This window comes from Triplophysa rosa, linkage group LG10, assembly GCF_024868665.1.
Source record: "Triplophysa rosa linkage group LG10, Trosa_1v2, whole genome shotgun sequence".
Classification (NCBI taxonomy): domain Eukaryota; kingdom Metazoa; phylum Chordata; class Actinopteri; order Cypriniformes; family Nemacheilidae; genus Triplophysa; species Triplophysa rosa.
In genome coordinates this window covers 9,146,528-9,162,723 of record NC_079899.1, presented here as the reverse complement: position 1 = coordinate 9,162,723, position 16,196 = coordinate 9,146,528, and the positions used below count along the sequence as shown (strand labels likewise).

At 42.5% G+C, this 16,196-nt stretch overlaps 1 protein-coding gene across 2 annotated transcripts in view; it reads left to right on the top strand.

Annotated features, from left to right (window-relative positions):
• Positions 1-16,196, top strand: part of jmjd1ca (jumonji domain containing 1Ca) — a 59,305-nt gene that overhangs the window by 40,919 nt on the left and 2,190 nt on the right. Inside the window, exons 4-27 of one of the 2 annotated variants that reach the window (XM_057343416.1) lie at positions 1,945-2,050; positions 2,632-2,756; positions 3,336-3,467; positions 3,738-3,779; positions 3,880-3,994; positions 4,185-5,968; positions 7,012-7,166; positions 7,559-7,656; positions 7,735-10,038; positions 10,425-10,626; positions 10,991-11,220; positions 11,313-11,465; positions 11,603-11,692; positions 11,821-11,945; positions 12,073-12,154; positions 12,557-12,705; positions 12,799-13,089; positions 13,230-13,398; positions 13,495-13,585; positions 14,082-14,212; positions 14,287-14,409; positions 14,651-14,790; positions 15,104-15,307; positions 15,462-15,593. In XM_057343416.1, the coding sequence (XP_057199399.1) occupies positions 1,945-2,050; positions 2,632-2,756; positions 3,336-3,467; positions 3,738-3,779; positions 3,880-3,994; positions 4,185-5,968; positions 7,012-7,166; positions 7,559-7,656; positions 7,735-10,038; positions 10,425-10,626; positions 10,991-11,220; positions 11,313-11,465; positions 11,603-11,692; positions 11,821-11,945; positions 12,073-12,154; positions 12,557-12,705; positions 12,799-13,089; positions 13,230-13,398; positions 13,495-13,585; positions 14,082-14,212; positions 14,287-14,409; positions 14,651-14,790; positions 15,104-15,307; positions 15,462-15,593 (7,173 nt within the window). Of the gene's footprint in view, positions 1-1,944; positions 2,051-2,631; positions 2,757-3,335; positions 3,468-3,737; positions 3,780-3,879; positions 3,995-4,184; positions 5,969-7,011; positions 7,167-7,558; positions 10,039-10,424; positions 10,627-10,990; positions 11,221-11,312; positions 11,466-11,602; positions 11,693-11,820; positions 11,946-12,072; positions 12,155-12,556; positions 12,706-12,798; positions 13,090-13,229; positions 13,399-13,494; positions 13,586-14,081; positions 14,213-14,286; positions 14,410-14,650; positions 14,791-15,103; positions 15,308-15,461; positions 15,594-16,196 lie in introns of both variants that reach the window. The other variant, XM_057343415.1, reaches the window with a different exon arrangement.

Sequence of the window (16,196 nt, the reverse complement as noted above, 5' to 3'; positions counted from 1 at the left end):
CGGCGAATCGTGCTAAGCGACAAACCCATTAAGCACATGCTGGTTGCCATGTTGCGTCGCGCCTGTCGCGTCCGGTGTGGACACGGTGTTAGGCACTTTAAAACGCTATTAAAGAAATCGGCTACATCATCTGCATTGCAACTTGCACAAGCAAGCAAAGCACTAATAAACGTTAAGGCTATTATCGCTTTTAGATTCATGTTGATCTAAATGAAGACGACTTCCGTTTACACTGAAATGCCTTCCGTTTACACTGAAAAGCACGCACATCCACATATGAAATCACTATGCATGCACACTAAAGCGTGTCATATTTTGTATGTATGTGCGAGTGTTTTATAGATGTCTATGTGCGCAGAGTTTGTATGTATGTGCGAGTGTTTTATAGATGTGTATGTACGCAGAGTTTATATGTATGTGCGAGTATTGTATAGGTGTGTTTGCACGCATCGAGTTTATATGTATGCGCGAAAAAGTGTACATGCAAGCTTAACTAACATAAGATGTATTGGTATGGATTTCACATTAGTGCGCACATGTTTTTCATATGTGTTTGCTTGAACATCCAACAGTATACATGTATATGTGAGCAATGTATATATGTGTATGCACACTTTTATATATGTATTCATAAGCGTAGTTTGATTTAAACCCTATACGGCGCCTCATAGTAATGTATGTTTCTTATTTACTGTGATATGAATTGCATTCTGATACTTAGTGTTCAAGTGCTTGCATACAATTTCTTTTCAGCCTAGAGCTGCAGAGCTGTGCATGTTGAGTGGCTGGCCTATGTTTTGTTTGTATGTTTGTTTTTTGCAACAAAAAAAATGATGGTGGATGGGCAATATTTTAGAAGTGAGTGTGTGCATGCGTGCGACTGTGTGTGTGTGCGCGTGTGACTGTGTGTGGGCGGGTGGTGATGGTACAGACTCAGGGGTCAGCTGTATATGACTCACACAGGAGGAATTGGACTTAGGCTGTGGAGTAGCCAGATGAAGACTGATGGAGAGAGGGAGAGAGAGATGGTAGCTGTGATTGAATGTGACTGCTTTTTCAACCACAAAAAAGATCCATGCAAGTCTTTTCCTTTTTCCACCCTTTTCAATTCGAAGGGCTCTGTTGGCAAAATAAACTAGTTTTTCCAAAGTAAGAATAATTATCATATTAAATGATTAATGATCATTACTAATTAATAATTATATATATTTACTCTACGCGTGTAGTTATAATACAAATTATATATATGTATATAATGATAACAATTATTTTCCTTTTTTTGGTACTCAGTCACATAAATTGAAAGGGTATTAGTGTTACAGACTTGCTTACTCTTAAAGCAATAGATACGCATTAACCCCAGAGAAAAACATTTTAAAATGTAAATGCCTAAGAGAGAGAGAGAAAGTGTGCGTGGGTATTGTGTTGACTGGTGTGTAAGGACTTCTTTGTGTGTGAAAAGAAAATGAGAGAGAGCTGTGTGATGTCATGATTTTTTTTAATTATATGTAATTGGTATGTGATGGTTATGTGATGTGTGTGCATGTAATATGCAGAGGTTTTGGGAGTTCAACTAGAGTTTGGCTTAAATACCCCTCTCACACTATTGTTACATAATTTCCAGTCCTGTGTATGTGCGTGTGCGTTTGTGTGCAGTAAAGAGTGTGTCTTTTGTGTGGATAGATGAGTAATGCTATGTGTAATAGTGCGTCTGTGTGTACGCTGCCTCCCAGATTTCCCTCCCCCTTCTGAAGCTGTCTGATCTACAACTGTTGCTTTCCATCATCTTCATCTTTTCTTCATGTGTTTTTTTCTGGAGGATTCTGACAGAGCATAGCAGACATAGTCTTTAGATTCTGCTCCACTGACAGAAATCGGAAAGAAACAACAAAAGTTCCCACAATCTTGACTCTTTATTCGTGCTGTGTTGTTGTGCTGTTAAAGGATGAAGTGGACAATGGAAATCCAGCTGTGAGAGATGATCCATCTGTGCAGGAACAGATCCAGGCTTGGCTCAAACAGAACCATTTCCAGAACATTCTTCAGAAAGGTATCCAGTGGAAAGATCTTGTGATTCCGTGTCTGTTCTGTGTTAGTGCTAAATGATAAGGATGTTTATGCTGTATGTTTGGATAACTCAGATCAACTCAGAGTCGACTGTTTGAAGCCATGTTGACATCTTTGCTCAGCGTGTTTTACCTGCTAGAGTACACAGAGGATTTTGCATATTTTGTGCCTTGGTTAGCGCTGAGACGTTGCCTGGAATCTACTAAATCTATAAGCCATGATAGACAATTCTTTTCACTTAGTAGTCGTCATTTTAATATAGAATTAATTTAACAGATGTGCTGTCACAGGTACTCTAATAACAGCTTTGTGTCCAATCAGAATTTAGAATAAAAAACTATCCATTTTATAACATACCATGACTTAAACGTGTTGTTACAATGTAAAGAAATTGTCATTCAAGGCAAGAAATATTTACCATTTTTATGAATAAATATGAATAATCTGACTAGATTAGGTTACATTAACAAAAGTCATTTTTAAGAGTCTTAAACAGTCCGTAACAACTGCATATTTATGGTTTTAAGTGTGGCATGAGAATTGTGGTTGTTTGTTGTGCGACAGGTGCTTGTTCTCTAAAGGGTCTGAGAGTGCAGGTGTTCAGACAAGACTTTAAAACCCAGTGGCTGTCTGGAGTTATCACACACCATGACCAAAACAACAGAACTGTGTCTGTCATGACCGACCAGGTAAGACCACACACACACACACATGCATTTAATGAAAATATGCATTTGGAAAAATTTGTGAACCTAATATTTCAGTCAGGACTACTTTCGTCAAATAACATTTTTTATTAAATAATAATGCATCTAGTTGGTGTTGGCGGTATGGTTCTGTTCTGGGCAAACTCCACACGCCCATCCATGCATTAATTCCTGGACAGAGCGGGGAGAGCAGCAAGTAAAAAAAAACTGGGGTAACAGAACAGATCCAATAATTATACAAATAAACAAATAACTAAATAACAACTAGGGCTATAACAAAAACAATCACAAGACAAATCAACTTGATCCACAGATAATGGATAAATAAATAATTTGGAGTTGGGGATGGAAGGGGGAGTTAAATTCAGAGTGCCGCTAAGCAATAGATTGGTGCCAGAATGAACAGGGATTTAAATGAACCGCTATGATGTGTGTCGGAATTGAATTGATACGCGTCAGAAACAGCTGTCAGCTTATGCGAGCTTGACTGACGTGACCTGCCTGAACTAACGCGATGCTTGATTTTATTGCCTTGTTATAAAATATTTTTGGCTCTCAAAGGTTGGAGAAATTGTGAATGTAGATCCGTTGCTGGTTCAGATGACGCTATTAGATGATGACACTCCCTCCTCGCTGATGGGGGAAAACTCAAAATGCAAATCTCAGATCACCAGGATCAATAGGATATTTCTTGTGAGTTAAACCATCACTTTGTTTGTTTGTAAACACTAAGCTGTATGATACATTTTTATAAAAATACGTGTACATTTTTTAAAAGTAATTTTTATAGTTATATCATATTTTGTGTTATAGGGTTAGAATGTGATTTAGTGTTACTGTCCCCATTTAGACACCAAATAAATACGTTTGTGTGTTAAGCTATTATGAGAGCAAAGATTCAAAATGTGAAATTTTGTAAAACTGATGTGTGTTTTGATCTTTATCTTTTCAATTTCCTTTCAGGGGACAGGAAACAGATCAAGCAACACTACAGCAACTGACCAGGTAAAACGCACTCACAGAAATGCATGACAACATCTGCTGTGTATTCATACTGTACATTCTCTGGTGTAAAAACACATTCTTTCTTTCCTTGCTGCTGAAGGTGTGCAGCTCCAGCCAAGTACAGCAGCAGTCTGAGCTGTGCATACAGAACTGCAGCATGAAGGAAGAGAAAGAAGTTATGCGTGAAGATAAGAAAAGTGATGAAGGGAGAGAAGGTGAGCTGCTGCTGTGGCTAATGATTATGACAATATTAAGAGCACCCTCTGTTCAATTAAATTAGCTTGATCGAGATTTATGGCGTTCACTTGTTACAAAGTGCTCATTCTTACAAACTATATAACATAATGTCTTATGTTAGGAAAATCAATTTAGATTTATTTATATATGTTTTTTTGGCATTCCTAGATTTTTCCAAATCCAGAAACAGTCATTGTGAGAGGAAAAGGAGGAAAGAAGAGGAGGAGAAAGATGAAAAGGAGAGGAACAGATGCGGGATGAAGAGGTTGAAAGCAGGCAGCGTGTCCAACCTGTCTGAGAACAGCGATTCTGAAAATTCCAGCTGCAGAGTTCAAGATTCATCCTCGGATTCAGGATCAAAGAGACAGCTGAAACAGCATTACACTTCAAAGAGGCCATTGGACTGTGAAACTCACCCCTCCCACAAAGGCGGGGAACCTTCTCCCAGCCAAATAGGTGAGAATGAGGGTCAGAAATCGGGAAAAGCTTCTCAGTCCCATTCACCTGGTGTTTCCAGCAATGGTGCATTCAGAAGCACAGAGGCACCAGAATATACTACTGCAACCAGTAGTGGAAAAGCAGAGGTGAAAAGTGATGGAACAACGGCAGAAATAGAGGACAGAAGTGAGGGAGCATCTCGGGAGGACTCGGAGGCTGTGTCTGCACTGCTGGCATCTCAAGAGACTGAGCAGCTGATCTCCATGGAGACTACATGTGTGCTTCTCCACACATCACCTCTAGAGTGTAAAGGAGCGGAAGGGGAGCAGGAGATGTCAACTTGTGATCCGGAAGCCAGAGGCTCAGAGTTCACCCACACGGAGGCAAGGGGGTCAGAGTGTAGCCAATCAGAGGTCAGAAGATCAGAATTAACCCATTCAGAGCCCATCACAGCCAGCAGTGACTCTACAGTCTCGGTGGAAGAGGGACCTAGAGGAGCACCGCCTTACTCTCCCATCATACTTAACAAAACTGATAATGTGGATTCTAAACCCACTCGCCCACCAGCTGCTATACACACAGAATATGGACCTACATTGTCATCAGAAACAACCCAAAAGCTCAGTGCACACACCAGTCCTTGCTCCTCTCTAAAGATCATATCCAAACCTCAAACTGTAAAGGAGACTTCTAGACAAAAACAAACTGCAACATTAGATATAGGCCAATTGAAGGGCTCTCCTAGAACTAAATCCGCCATGGACAGAACTCCCACAAGCCTTAAAATGGTACCCAGTCCAAAAGTTACCTGCTCCATAGCTCCCATTGTGTCACAGATCCCTTCTCCAACCCCAACTCGATCCAGAACACCACCCAATTCTCCTCCCCGTACACTCAATCACACTTCCACCCCTGACAAGTCAAGCAAAAGCCCACTTATTGTAGACAGGAAGGAGCCCTTCACTGTCTACAGAGACCCTGCACTAGTAAGAGCAGAGCTGGAAACCCACCCCACCTACATCCAGCCCCCTCACACACCCCCAAACACCAAACACCACATTAAGACCCCATCTCTCTCCTCCAGCTCTCCAAGTATTACTCCTTCTTCCTCCCACAGCAAACTGCTAAGTCCCTCCCCTCACCCGGCACACCTCTCCCCTACTCCTATCCACTCCCAACCTCCTCTGTCCTCCTTAAGCACGCCCCACTCCACCATACCTCATCCACACCTTCTCCCCTCCCTCTTGCCTGCACTCCCATCATCTGCCACACTCTTAGCCGGCCACCCTCGTATTGGAGCCATGGGGTTTGCGCACCATCATTTGGCCCTTCCGGGCAACCCATCTCTCCTGGGTCAGACCTCCAGCACAGCTCCTCTGGCACCGCTTGGCCTGTATCCCCTCCTGTGGCCTCCATTCCCCAACGGAGCCCACTGTTACGGTGGACTGGGCTTGCCAGCCTCTAAATGGGCACACCCTGACAGCGCTGGCATCTCTGACAGCAGCGTGAGGAGAGTGAGTTTCCTAACTTTATACTTCTGTCATGCACATGTTAAGGCAGAGTCATGTGGGAAGACTCAATAATGAATCCCAGATCCTGGATTCAGTCAAGATATTAAACCTAAGCAACACAGACAGATGGAGGAATGTTATTTTGTGGTTTTTAAATTCAGCGTAAAATCAAAATTGACTTGTTTAATACAGATTTTTGGTCTTATTGTGCGCGATTTATCAGTGCACATTATTTTAAATACACAAATGTTCATTGTAATTTTTACGCAATGTATAATGTCTTGCTTCGACAACTTTCATCTGGTATGTAGCAGCCATTTCTTCAATAGATTCCTATTGGATAAAATCAAGTGTTTTTGTTTCCCAATTCTTAAATGTTGTGTTTTATGCTTTAGATTTAAAAAATAAATTCATACTGACTTCAAAAAATGTATTGCCAACACATTTGTTATAGGGGTTTATTACTCCTGGTGTTGTGTAGACAGATAATCATATTTGCGTAGTTGTTATGGTGCACCTGAGATCCTATTTAAACCTCAGATTGTCAGGGAGACATCAAGGCCGGGAATGGAGTGCGTCCCCTGAGGTTTGTATACTGGAAGAGGGCTCTCCTCCAACTAATTCTGCTATGATCATAGTGGATATCATCCTCATGAGCTTGTAAGGAAGTAATACATGAGACTGACGGTTGTGTAAAATGGTCTGGTTTAGTTTGTAAGCACAGATACAGAGTCTTGGTATAGTGTTATGAATGTAGATTACAGTGATTTGTGAATTGTAAACTGGCTTCTTCAATACAAAGGTATTGATGACTAAGGAACGAGCATCCAGGCAGTAGAACCCCTCCGTCACTCGTGTTTTATTCATGTGGTATCAGGAGACTCTTCATTTGTAGCTCACTGTTCATCTTTACATGTGTCATGGATATCAACAAGATTGTTTCCGTGTGTGTTTGTTCTCCTGTATTTTTGTATGTCCCTTGAGCTATGATGTTCTTGATAGATTTTCGACTTCTGAAGTGTTTGTGTTTCTTTGTGTGGTAACAGAACACACCAAGTCCTTGGCTTGCTCAGCCCACCCCTGTGACTAGTGCAGACAGTCAAGGGTTACAGACCCCAATGCCGGTGCGACCCTCCAGCGCTGACCCTCAGAGAGTCTCCAGGAACGCTCAACCTTGCACACCCTCTTCTATAACCACAGAGTAAGTTTACAGCTCACTGTTGCACTCTTTACAACTTTTTAGTTGTACTTTTGTGAAAGTTCACTCAAAAATGAAAATAGTCTTCAATGTAGCCTACCCACATTTGCAGAATGTCTTTGCTGCTCTTTAGTGAACAATGAAAGCTGATTAGGATGGGTGCTAGTCCTCTTAGTGTCGTTGAAACAGACTGAAACAAAAATCTTTAATTGCTAAAAATCATCCCTCATTGTTCTTGTGTTCCATGGAAAAAATATCATACAGGTTTGAAACCACATGAATGTTAGTACAGTAAATGAGACAGAACATTTATTTTATTGTAAATTAACCCTTAAAAAGGGATATTGATCTCCAATAAGTTCTTCTATATTCATACTTGCTGTTCTTGTTTCCAGAGAGTTAGAGAGAAGAGCCACCAATGATAGCCCAAGCTCCACACACACTCGCCTCAAGTTCGAGGAGGAGCGGGTCCGCGCAACAGTGGGAAAAAACGGTGTGTCTTACTGCCCGGTCGCCCTTGAGTCGCCCTCCAGTCGAACCAAACAGCCCCTTATTGTTTACGATCTTACAGGTGAGAGACCTAATCGCTACCAAGAAGAGAACCGGCGTATTCTTCAGGAGAGCATTGATGTAGCACCATTCACCGCTAAACTGGGATCAGACAGGGAACAGCGATACTCTAGAAGCCCCACATCTGCCATTCCTTCCAAAGAGAGGGAGAAAGAGTTGGAGAGGGAGAGAGAAAGAGAGCGAGATGTGCATGCCTTCAGACACACTCTACCTCCCCGGCCGCAGTCTGCTCATCCCACGCCAACCCTCACTCAAAACAGCTACTACACCTCTCTGTCCAACAGCGTGGAGAACAAACCACCACAGCGACGAGCACCAGCTAGTAAAGAACTCTATGAGAGACTCAGTGCCAACAATACCGTAGCCTCTGTCATGACTCCAACCAGTTCACCGAGCTCAATCAGAGTCAGACCTCCTCCTCTTTTAAAACGCCTCCATGAGAAAGAAGAAGGTCTCCTGGGAAAGATCACAGAGCAACTTGCTCAAAAGGCCTCCTCCATGGTATCCATGGAAGTGTCGGCTATGGAAAGAAGAGGGTCAGGCTCATCTCTCATTTCTATCTCCTCTTCCAACTGCAGCGTGCCTTTACTCCACCGAGCCCCCATTTTCCACCCTCCGGCACCACCGGCCGTAGCTCCTAAAGACTCTGGACACAGCAGATTGTCTCCACCTACCCTCACGCCGATTCAGCCAATGAGTTTGTCTGGTAAAGGTCAGAAGCAACAGAGGCCGCCCACTTTGCTGCCTGAATTCAGACATGGTGCGGTAGACGGGAAGAAGCCCAGGGCTGAAAAAATGACATCACCACCTTACGATGCACAAAGGGGTGGAGTTTTGCACAGTCGAGAGAAAGGGCACACAAATGGCGGTGTGGTCAAACCACATTCAGCAACGGCATCAGTCATCGTAAGATCAACAAGCCACATGCACACAGCAATAAATTACACAGTCTCCGACAGCACCATTTCAAAGATGCATTGTGGTCACGTGAAACCATTTGAAAGTCCATCCAACCCACATTTTAAGGATGGAAGTGTTCAGCAAAAGAGGGGGGTCCTGTGGACACCTCTGGATACGGTTCATCCTATCAACATGACGCCACCAAAAGTGGATCTCGGCACACCCATAAACATGGCTATCAAACCTATTCACAACCAAGTTCAATCAAATTGCTCAGTGACGCACCCCCCTGCAAACACGGACGCCACACACTCCAGAATGGATCTTGTTGTAGAACACTGTAAGAGAAAAGACAGTGTGGTTGTTCAACGCAAGATCGAGGCCTCTCCGTCTTCCTTTTGCCTGTCTAGAGACTTTCCTCACCTGAAGAAACACAGAGCTGCCGTTGAATCAAGACTCAACACACATATGATTCAGCCTCAACACACTACACATTCTTCAAACCCTATCAATCACATCTCACACCCTTTGAACAGTGGGTCTTACACTACACTCGCTACACACCCTGTGTGTTCTGCACATGTTTTGGAAAAAGAGACTTTATTTAACCTCATTTCTCCTAAATGTCCCAGACTGGCATCAGGGACTTCGAGTCCTGTACCTCCAAACAAACAAAGCTCAGTCGCTAATGAAACGCTGCCCGCCTCAACCCTAACCAACCAATCGGCTCATTCCAGTCAGAGCAACTACCATAAACTGAAAAAAGCCTGGCTGACCCGCCATTCTGAGCAAGACAGAAACAGCACAACCTCTCAAATTGAAGACGGCACCAAGACAGTTGTAACCAACGCAACAAACACATCCATTCCTATCAAACAAGAGATGAATGGACTGGTGGATAACTGGTCCGCTCATACCGACAAAGATTCTTGCATAGACAGCAAAAAGTCTAAAACATTGGACAGGAAGTCTATTGGTAATGCTACAAGTTCAGACAACCAAAAATCTGTCATGGTCAATGAGAAAGTGACATCACCCAACAATTCATCATTGGAGGATGTTAAACCTGTCCTGGACAGGAATGGCAAGCTGGAGGGCAAGGAGTCCTCCCTTGAGGACAAGTCTAATGAAAAGCTAATGAATTCAGAGAAACGAGGGGAGAAACGGCCATTAGAGTCTAGCAACAACAGCGAGAGTGTAGGGGACTCTGGAGATGAGAGTGGAGGATCGGCACAGAGATTTAAACGACAGTCCAAACCCTCTTTGAAAATAAAACAGAATGACCATCAGAAGAAGAAAGAAGAAAATAAAACAGAGGACGAAGATGAAGGGGAGGAGGAGAGTAAACATGACGGCACTTTGCAAAGTTCAAAGGACAAGACTCAACAGAGACTGTCTAACAGCAGTAAGTGTTTCCACATATTAACAGTGTGTTTGCTGATGCATGTTAAAGGGATACTCCACCTAAAAATGAAAATTCTGTCATTATTTACTCACCCTTAAGTTGTTCCAAACCTGTATTAATGTCTTGGTTCTGATGAACACAAAGAAAGATATCTGGGAAAATGTTAGCAACTGACATCATTGACTACCATAGTAGAAAAAATATTGTATCAGTTTTTTTGTGTCTGTCTGAACAAACATATCCACTGTGTGTCTTTTCCGGATTGTAATTGAGTTTCACTGTGACTTTCAGAAAGGGAAATTAACGCATTGGCAATTCAAAGCATGCATATTCAAACCAATGCTCTGAATACAGATTTACTCAGGTCAGCTGTGTTTTTTTTTCAGATGGCATCCCTCGCTCTGTGCTGAAAGACTGGTGGAAGGTGAGGAAGCTCAAGCAAACTGGAGAAGCTTTCTTGCAGGACGACTCATGTGGCGAGATCGGCCCCAACGTACAGAAGTGCAGAGAGTGCCGCGTGAATCGTTCGCGTAAAGCTCAGGAGCCCGCCATCTCTCCAGTCTTCTGTCGATTTTACTACTTTAGGCGGTTAGTCTTTTAGTCTGTTGACTAGTATTTCACACTGTTCTTGAATATACGTGACTGTCCAAGTGATAACTTCCTGTAAGCTTTATGTAAACCAGGGCCGGGGCTAGGGGGCATTGCCCCCCCAGATTTTTCTTTGGGCCCCTCCAAAAATATCCAGCTGACAATTAAAATAATTTAATTAATTACAAATACTTATACTTATTAAATATCTATTAAATATATGTCTATATATCTATTAAATAATGTATCTATCAGTTTAATCACAGAATTTTTTTTAAATGATGCATTCAATGAACTTTGATTATATATCCGCACAACCAGAAATTAAAAATAGGTGTACAGTAACATTTTCTCCCTTGTTTAGTCTGTCATACAGTAAGAATGGCGTCATCCGCGTGGATGGGTTCTCCGTGTCCGAGCAGACAGACGAAGAGGCGGTTACAGTGTGGACGGGCAGCTCAGAGGACGAGGAGGACAGGAAGAGAGGAGAGATGGACCTTGAAACATCAAAATACGTCCTGAAACTCATTGGAGACAACTTCTGCCAGCTCGTAAAGACTGAGAACACTGCCGTCACCTGGGTCAAGAAAGACAGTACGTCTGCGAGTGTGCGTGTGTGTCTGTACGCTCTTATTCTTTGTGATTTTATCTTTTTCACCTTGCCCTGCTGTCTCCTGTCTCTCCAGCTCAGGTCATGTGGAAGCGAGCAGTGAGAGGGGTGAGGGAGATGTGTGATGCATGCGAGGCCACTCTCTTCAACATGCACTGGGCGTGTCACAAGTGTGGCTTTGTGGTGTGCGTGGACTGTTACAAAGCCCGCGAGAAGAAGAAAGCCAAAGGTGAGCCACGCCTTGCAAATACTGTAAAATTCTCTTTCTCGTCATCTACTTTACTAAAAACATCAGTTTAGACGAGGATGATGTGCTTTATGGTGGTTAGTGCCGGTTTGGTGCATATTTTCATTTGGTTCTCTCAGATAAGGAGTTGTATGTTTGGGTCCGTTGCGTGAAAAATCAGCCCCACGACCTGAAGAACCTAATGCCTACTCAGATTGTCCCAGAAACTGGTAAGCTTTGCGTGTGGGTGTGTTTGTGTATTCCTGTGTGCATATCTAAATATCACACCCTGTTCTCTTTGACCCTTGACTGTGAAGCTGATAAAATGAAAATGAGCGCCTTGTCATCTTTCTGTCAGTGTTGGCAGACATGCAGAGCTCTATTCACTCGATGAGGGAAATGTATGGAATCCCGTCCCACTGGCCGTGCACCGACAACAAAACCCTCAACCCCAGCATGGCCACTACCAATGGACTTTCGGCAGTAAGACACTTGACTTCACCTTTCACAACTTTGTGCAGCCACACTTCCTTTAGATGCATGTGAATGTTTGTATTATTTATATGTTCATTATCATATAACATCATATGAAAGAGGTTTTGGTGTTAAGCTTTCAGACAAAGATCAGAGTGACTTGAAGAGTCAGAAAAACGCACAACACACAGTGCTGAGAGCACACCAGGAGAGAAGAGGTGAGATGGATTAACACACACAAACACACACACACATGCAGATCACGCAATAATTTTTTACCCAGGTGTGATGCAATAAAATCAGACACGACCACAACATACAACATGTGACTGGTATCATTGGTTGCTTGTCTCTACATCTTGCTGGGTGGCTCCGCCTACTATAAAATCACCTTACTCCAAAATCCTGATCCCTATAGCTGCGTACTGAACATCACACACTTTCTGAATGTCTGCAGTTGTGACAGTGTCAGTCACAACAGCAAAATTACACTGAAATATTTGTCACGTCTGGTTAGACCACAGTTCTGAGCAATTCTGTCACAAACCTCTCCTGAGAGCAGTGCTTTTGATTTCATATGTTGTGCTTCTCTTATTTATCTGAATGTAAAAATCCCCTAGAGTGTGACGGTGTGGAAGCTCTTAACAGGAAGTTCACCACCCCAGAACAAGGGTCAACACTACGTGACCTTTTGACCTCCACCGCCGGGAAGCTACGCCTTGGGTCCGCTGGAGGTGCCTTTGCACCAGTTTATGACTCCTCCGAACAGGTTTGATATATTTGTTCTCACACAAATGCTTCTTTGCATGAATCTGTTCATAACTAAACTCTTTGCCTGATCTTTTCAATCATTATTCATTAGGTGGCCCAGAACACGCGCATGCCCAACATCCTTGATGACATAATCGCTTCTGTAGTAGAAAATAAGATTCCTGCTACAAAGATGACCAGGTTGGGACTAAATCAGGATTTTCTGCCAGAGGACGAGGCAGGGCAGAGCCTATTAGGGGCGAAGCTTGATGAAAGCCCATCGGCTGATCCCTACGCCACTGTCTCTCACGATTGGCTAGGAAATCACCGGCTGCTTTGGCTGAAAGATCACCGTCACGAAGGCAACCATAGACTGTTCAAAGAGAACTGGACACAAGAGCAGGTACGTATTGCTCACGAAAAACTGTGCGCACATACAGTAAGAATGAGAAAAACTCATTTAGAATTATGACACAAGATATTTCAAATTATAAAAAGAGAGTTTGTATAGTTGTGACTAAAACTGGTGTTATCCCTCGTCAGCCAGTGCTGGTGTCCGGCTTACACAAGAGTTTGAATGCTAACCTGTGGAAGCCTGAAAACTTTAGCCGTGAGTTCTCTAGTCTTCATAGTGACCTCTACAACTGCAGAGATGGCAGCGTTACAAACTCCAGGGTTAAGGAGTTCTGGGATGGTTTTGAGGATGTGTCAAGTGAGTGATGCACTTTAGCATGCCTTGGCTGATCATATATAACTATAAACAGGCATAATGTTATTTAAATAACATGCTTCTGTATGTGACCCACAGAGAGGCCAAAGTCTGAAAAGGGTGAGCCGGTGGTATATAGACTGAAAGACTGGCCATCCGGGGAGGAGTTTTTGGCCCTTATGCCTGCCAGGTACTGCCTCTTTGGAAACATTTGGAACGCACATTGTTTTCCACACCTTAGCGGGATTTGCATAGAGTACCACTTTGTACTACTAACACTTCCTGAATTGAAATGCAGTCTTACCACTATTTGAATACACCTCTATTCGAGACTGAACCTCAAGCACATAGGTGTTACATTTGCATAACATTTTTGCATTTTTATCCCAAATGACTTATGATGCATTTAGAGTATACATTCTATCAGCTCTCACATTCTCATATCCCCTGGGAATTTATCCTTTGACCTTGTTGTTGCTAGCACCATGCTTGACCAGTTGACCTACAGGTTGTTTTTTCCTCTATTCAAATAGTGGAGTCTGTTTATCATGCTTGCTAATAATGTTTCAATGTATAAAATCCATGATAGATTTGATGATGTAACAACTGTTTCCGGACCTGTAAATAAAGCAAATTAGTAAGCTCAAATGATATTAAAGAATTGATGATGCTTTAACCCATCTCAGATATCATGATGTGATGAAGACCTTGCCGGTACCGGAGTACACAGACCCAGAGGCTCACCTGAACCTGGCCTCACACCTGCCCTCCTTCTTTATTCGACCTGACCTTGGTCCTCGCCTCTGCTGCGCCCACGGTACACTTTCCTCCCTGAAGGTGCTGCTGTGCTCATTGTTATACAGTGGATCTTACATTCCTGTGTTTGTGCAGGTGTCACAGCATGCCTAGAGCAAGACTTTGGGACCAGTAATCTACATGTTGAAATCTCAGATAGCATGAGTATTCTGGTATATGTTGGGGTGGCCAATGGAAACAGTGCTCCATCCAAAGCAGGTATTGTGAGGCGATATAACACTGATGTTCTTTAAAAAAAATGTCAGTTTTAACGAAGTAAGTTTGCATATGACATTATTTAGAAGTAAAGTGAGCTGGTTTGTAAGAAGGGGCAGATTTGAACTAAGACGAATCAGTACTAAGATGACTTAATAGTCAATAGTTGGACATCATATGTTGCAAATATAAGCTGTAACAGGTTTCATTATTTTAATACGGTTGTAAACCCTTTGTATGTTAGGTGTGTTGAAGCTTTTAGAAGGAGAAGTTCTGGATGAGAGTGTTAAGAAACGACTGAGAGACCCAAATGAGACTCCAGGCGCTCTGTGGCACATCTACACAAGTAAAGATATGCAGAAGATCCAGGAGTTCCTTCAAAAGGTAAAGTAAAACGTACATCATTGTGTACTTAACGTGCAAATTATCAATTATCTTTCCTAACACAGGTAAAGTATGGTGTCCCGCAAAGCTCTGTCTTGGGTCTGACTTTTTTCCTTTTACTTGCCCCCTTAGGTGATTTCTATTTAGCTCCTAACATTTGCTCTTATGCAGATGCCACCACACAGCTCTAAATTTTCCCCAGACCAGATCAAATTAAACTATACTAGAACTTCATTAGAGTCATGTTGCCGGTTTAATAAAAGCACTCTATAAATACAGACATAATGATTTTTGTGATTGTGTATGTGTGTAGGTTGCTGCCGAACAGACTGAAACGGATCCAGAAGCGGACTCCGACTCAGAGTGTGATGGTGATGCAGACCCCCTGCGTGAGGGCGGCTGGTATTTGAGCCCCAGGCTAAGACAGAGGCTGCAGGAGGAGCATGGCGTGGAGAGCCGTACACTCCTCCAGTTCCATGGAGATGCTGTTATCATCCCTGCTGGATCACTGCATCAGGTACTTTCACACGTTCAGCTCCATAACATCCAATCTGTCCAGAGCTCTCTGGAGGTATCGCCAGATTCCTTAAGCTATCTCTTGAGATTCAGATAAGCATGTAATGAAATTCACTCCGGCAGGGGCTCACTATTCCACGTTGTGTGTTTTTTAGGTGATGAATCTGCACAGCTGCATCCAAGTGAATGTGGACTTTGTGTCCCCTGAACATGCGCACAACTCGTATTACCTAACCCAGGAGCTCCGCCCACTCAAAGACCAAGTGAACTACGAGGATAAACTCCAGGTACACATCTGTCACTCTGACCTAGTTACCTACTGTACACGCTTACACACTCCTATGCAGACACAGTATAGAAAGCAACAAGAAAACCTTCCATGTAAATCCGAGCTTGTGTCCTTACCGGATTCATTCTCACGAAACCATTGAAACATGGCAGTAATGACTTTAAATATAAAACAATTCGTTAAAACTAGGGCTGTCACGATTATGAAATTTGACTGAAGATTAATTGTCTAGTAAATCATTGCGATTATGACGATTAATTGTCTGTTTTAGAGCTTTGACATTTAATTCTCATACATTTTTGATACGGCTTTGAAACGACCATATTGTTCTATATAAAATGTTTTTTTTTCTTGGAAATACATCAGAAAATATTGGTTCATCATATATTTAAGGTGTAGGCTTTTACCTGTCAATAATACAACTGCCAAATACTTGTAAATTAAGTAAATTAATCAGGAGTGAATTGAAGCCACCATTAAAATGCTATCGGCCATATAAAAGCTTCTATACTGTTTTTTTCACACAAGACTACAATAAAATTTTACTCTATGTTAATGAAATTTTGGTAGACTGGTTTTCACACTGAGATTATCTTAAATA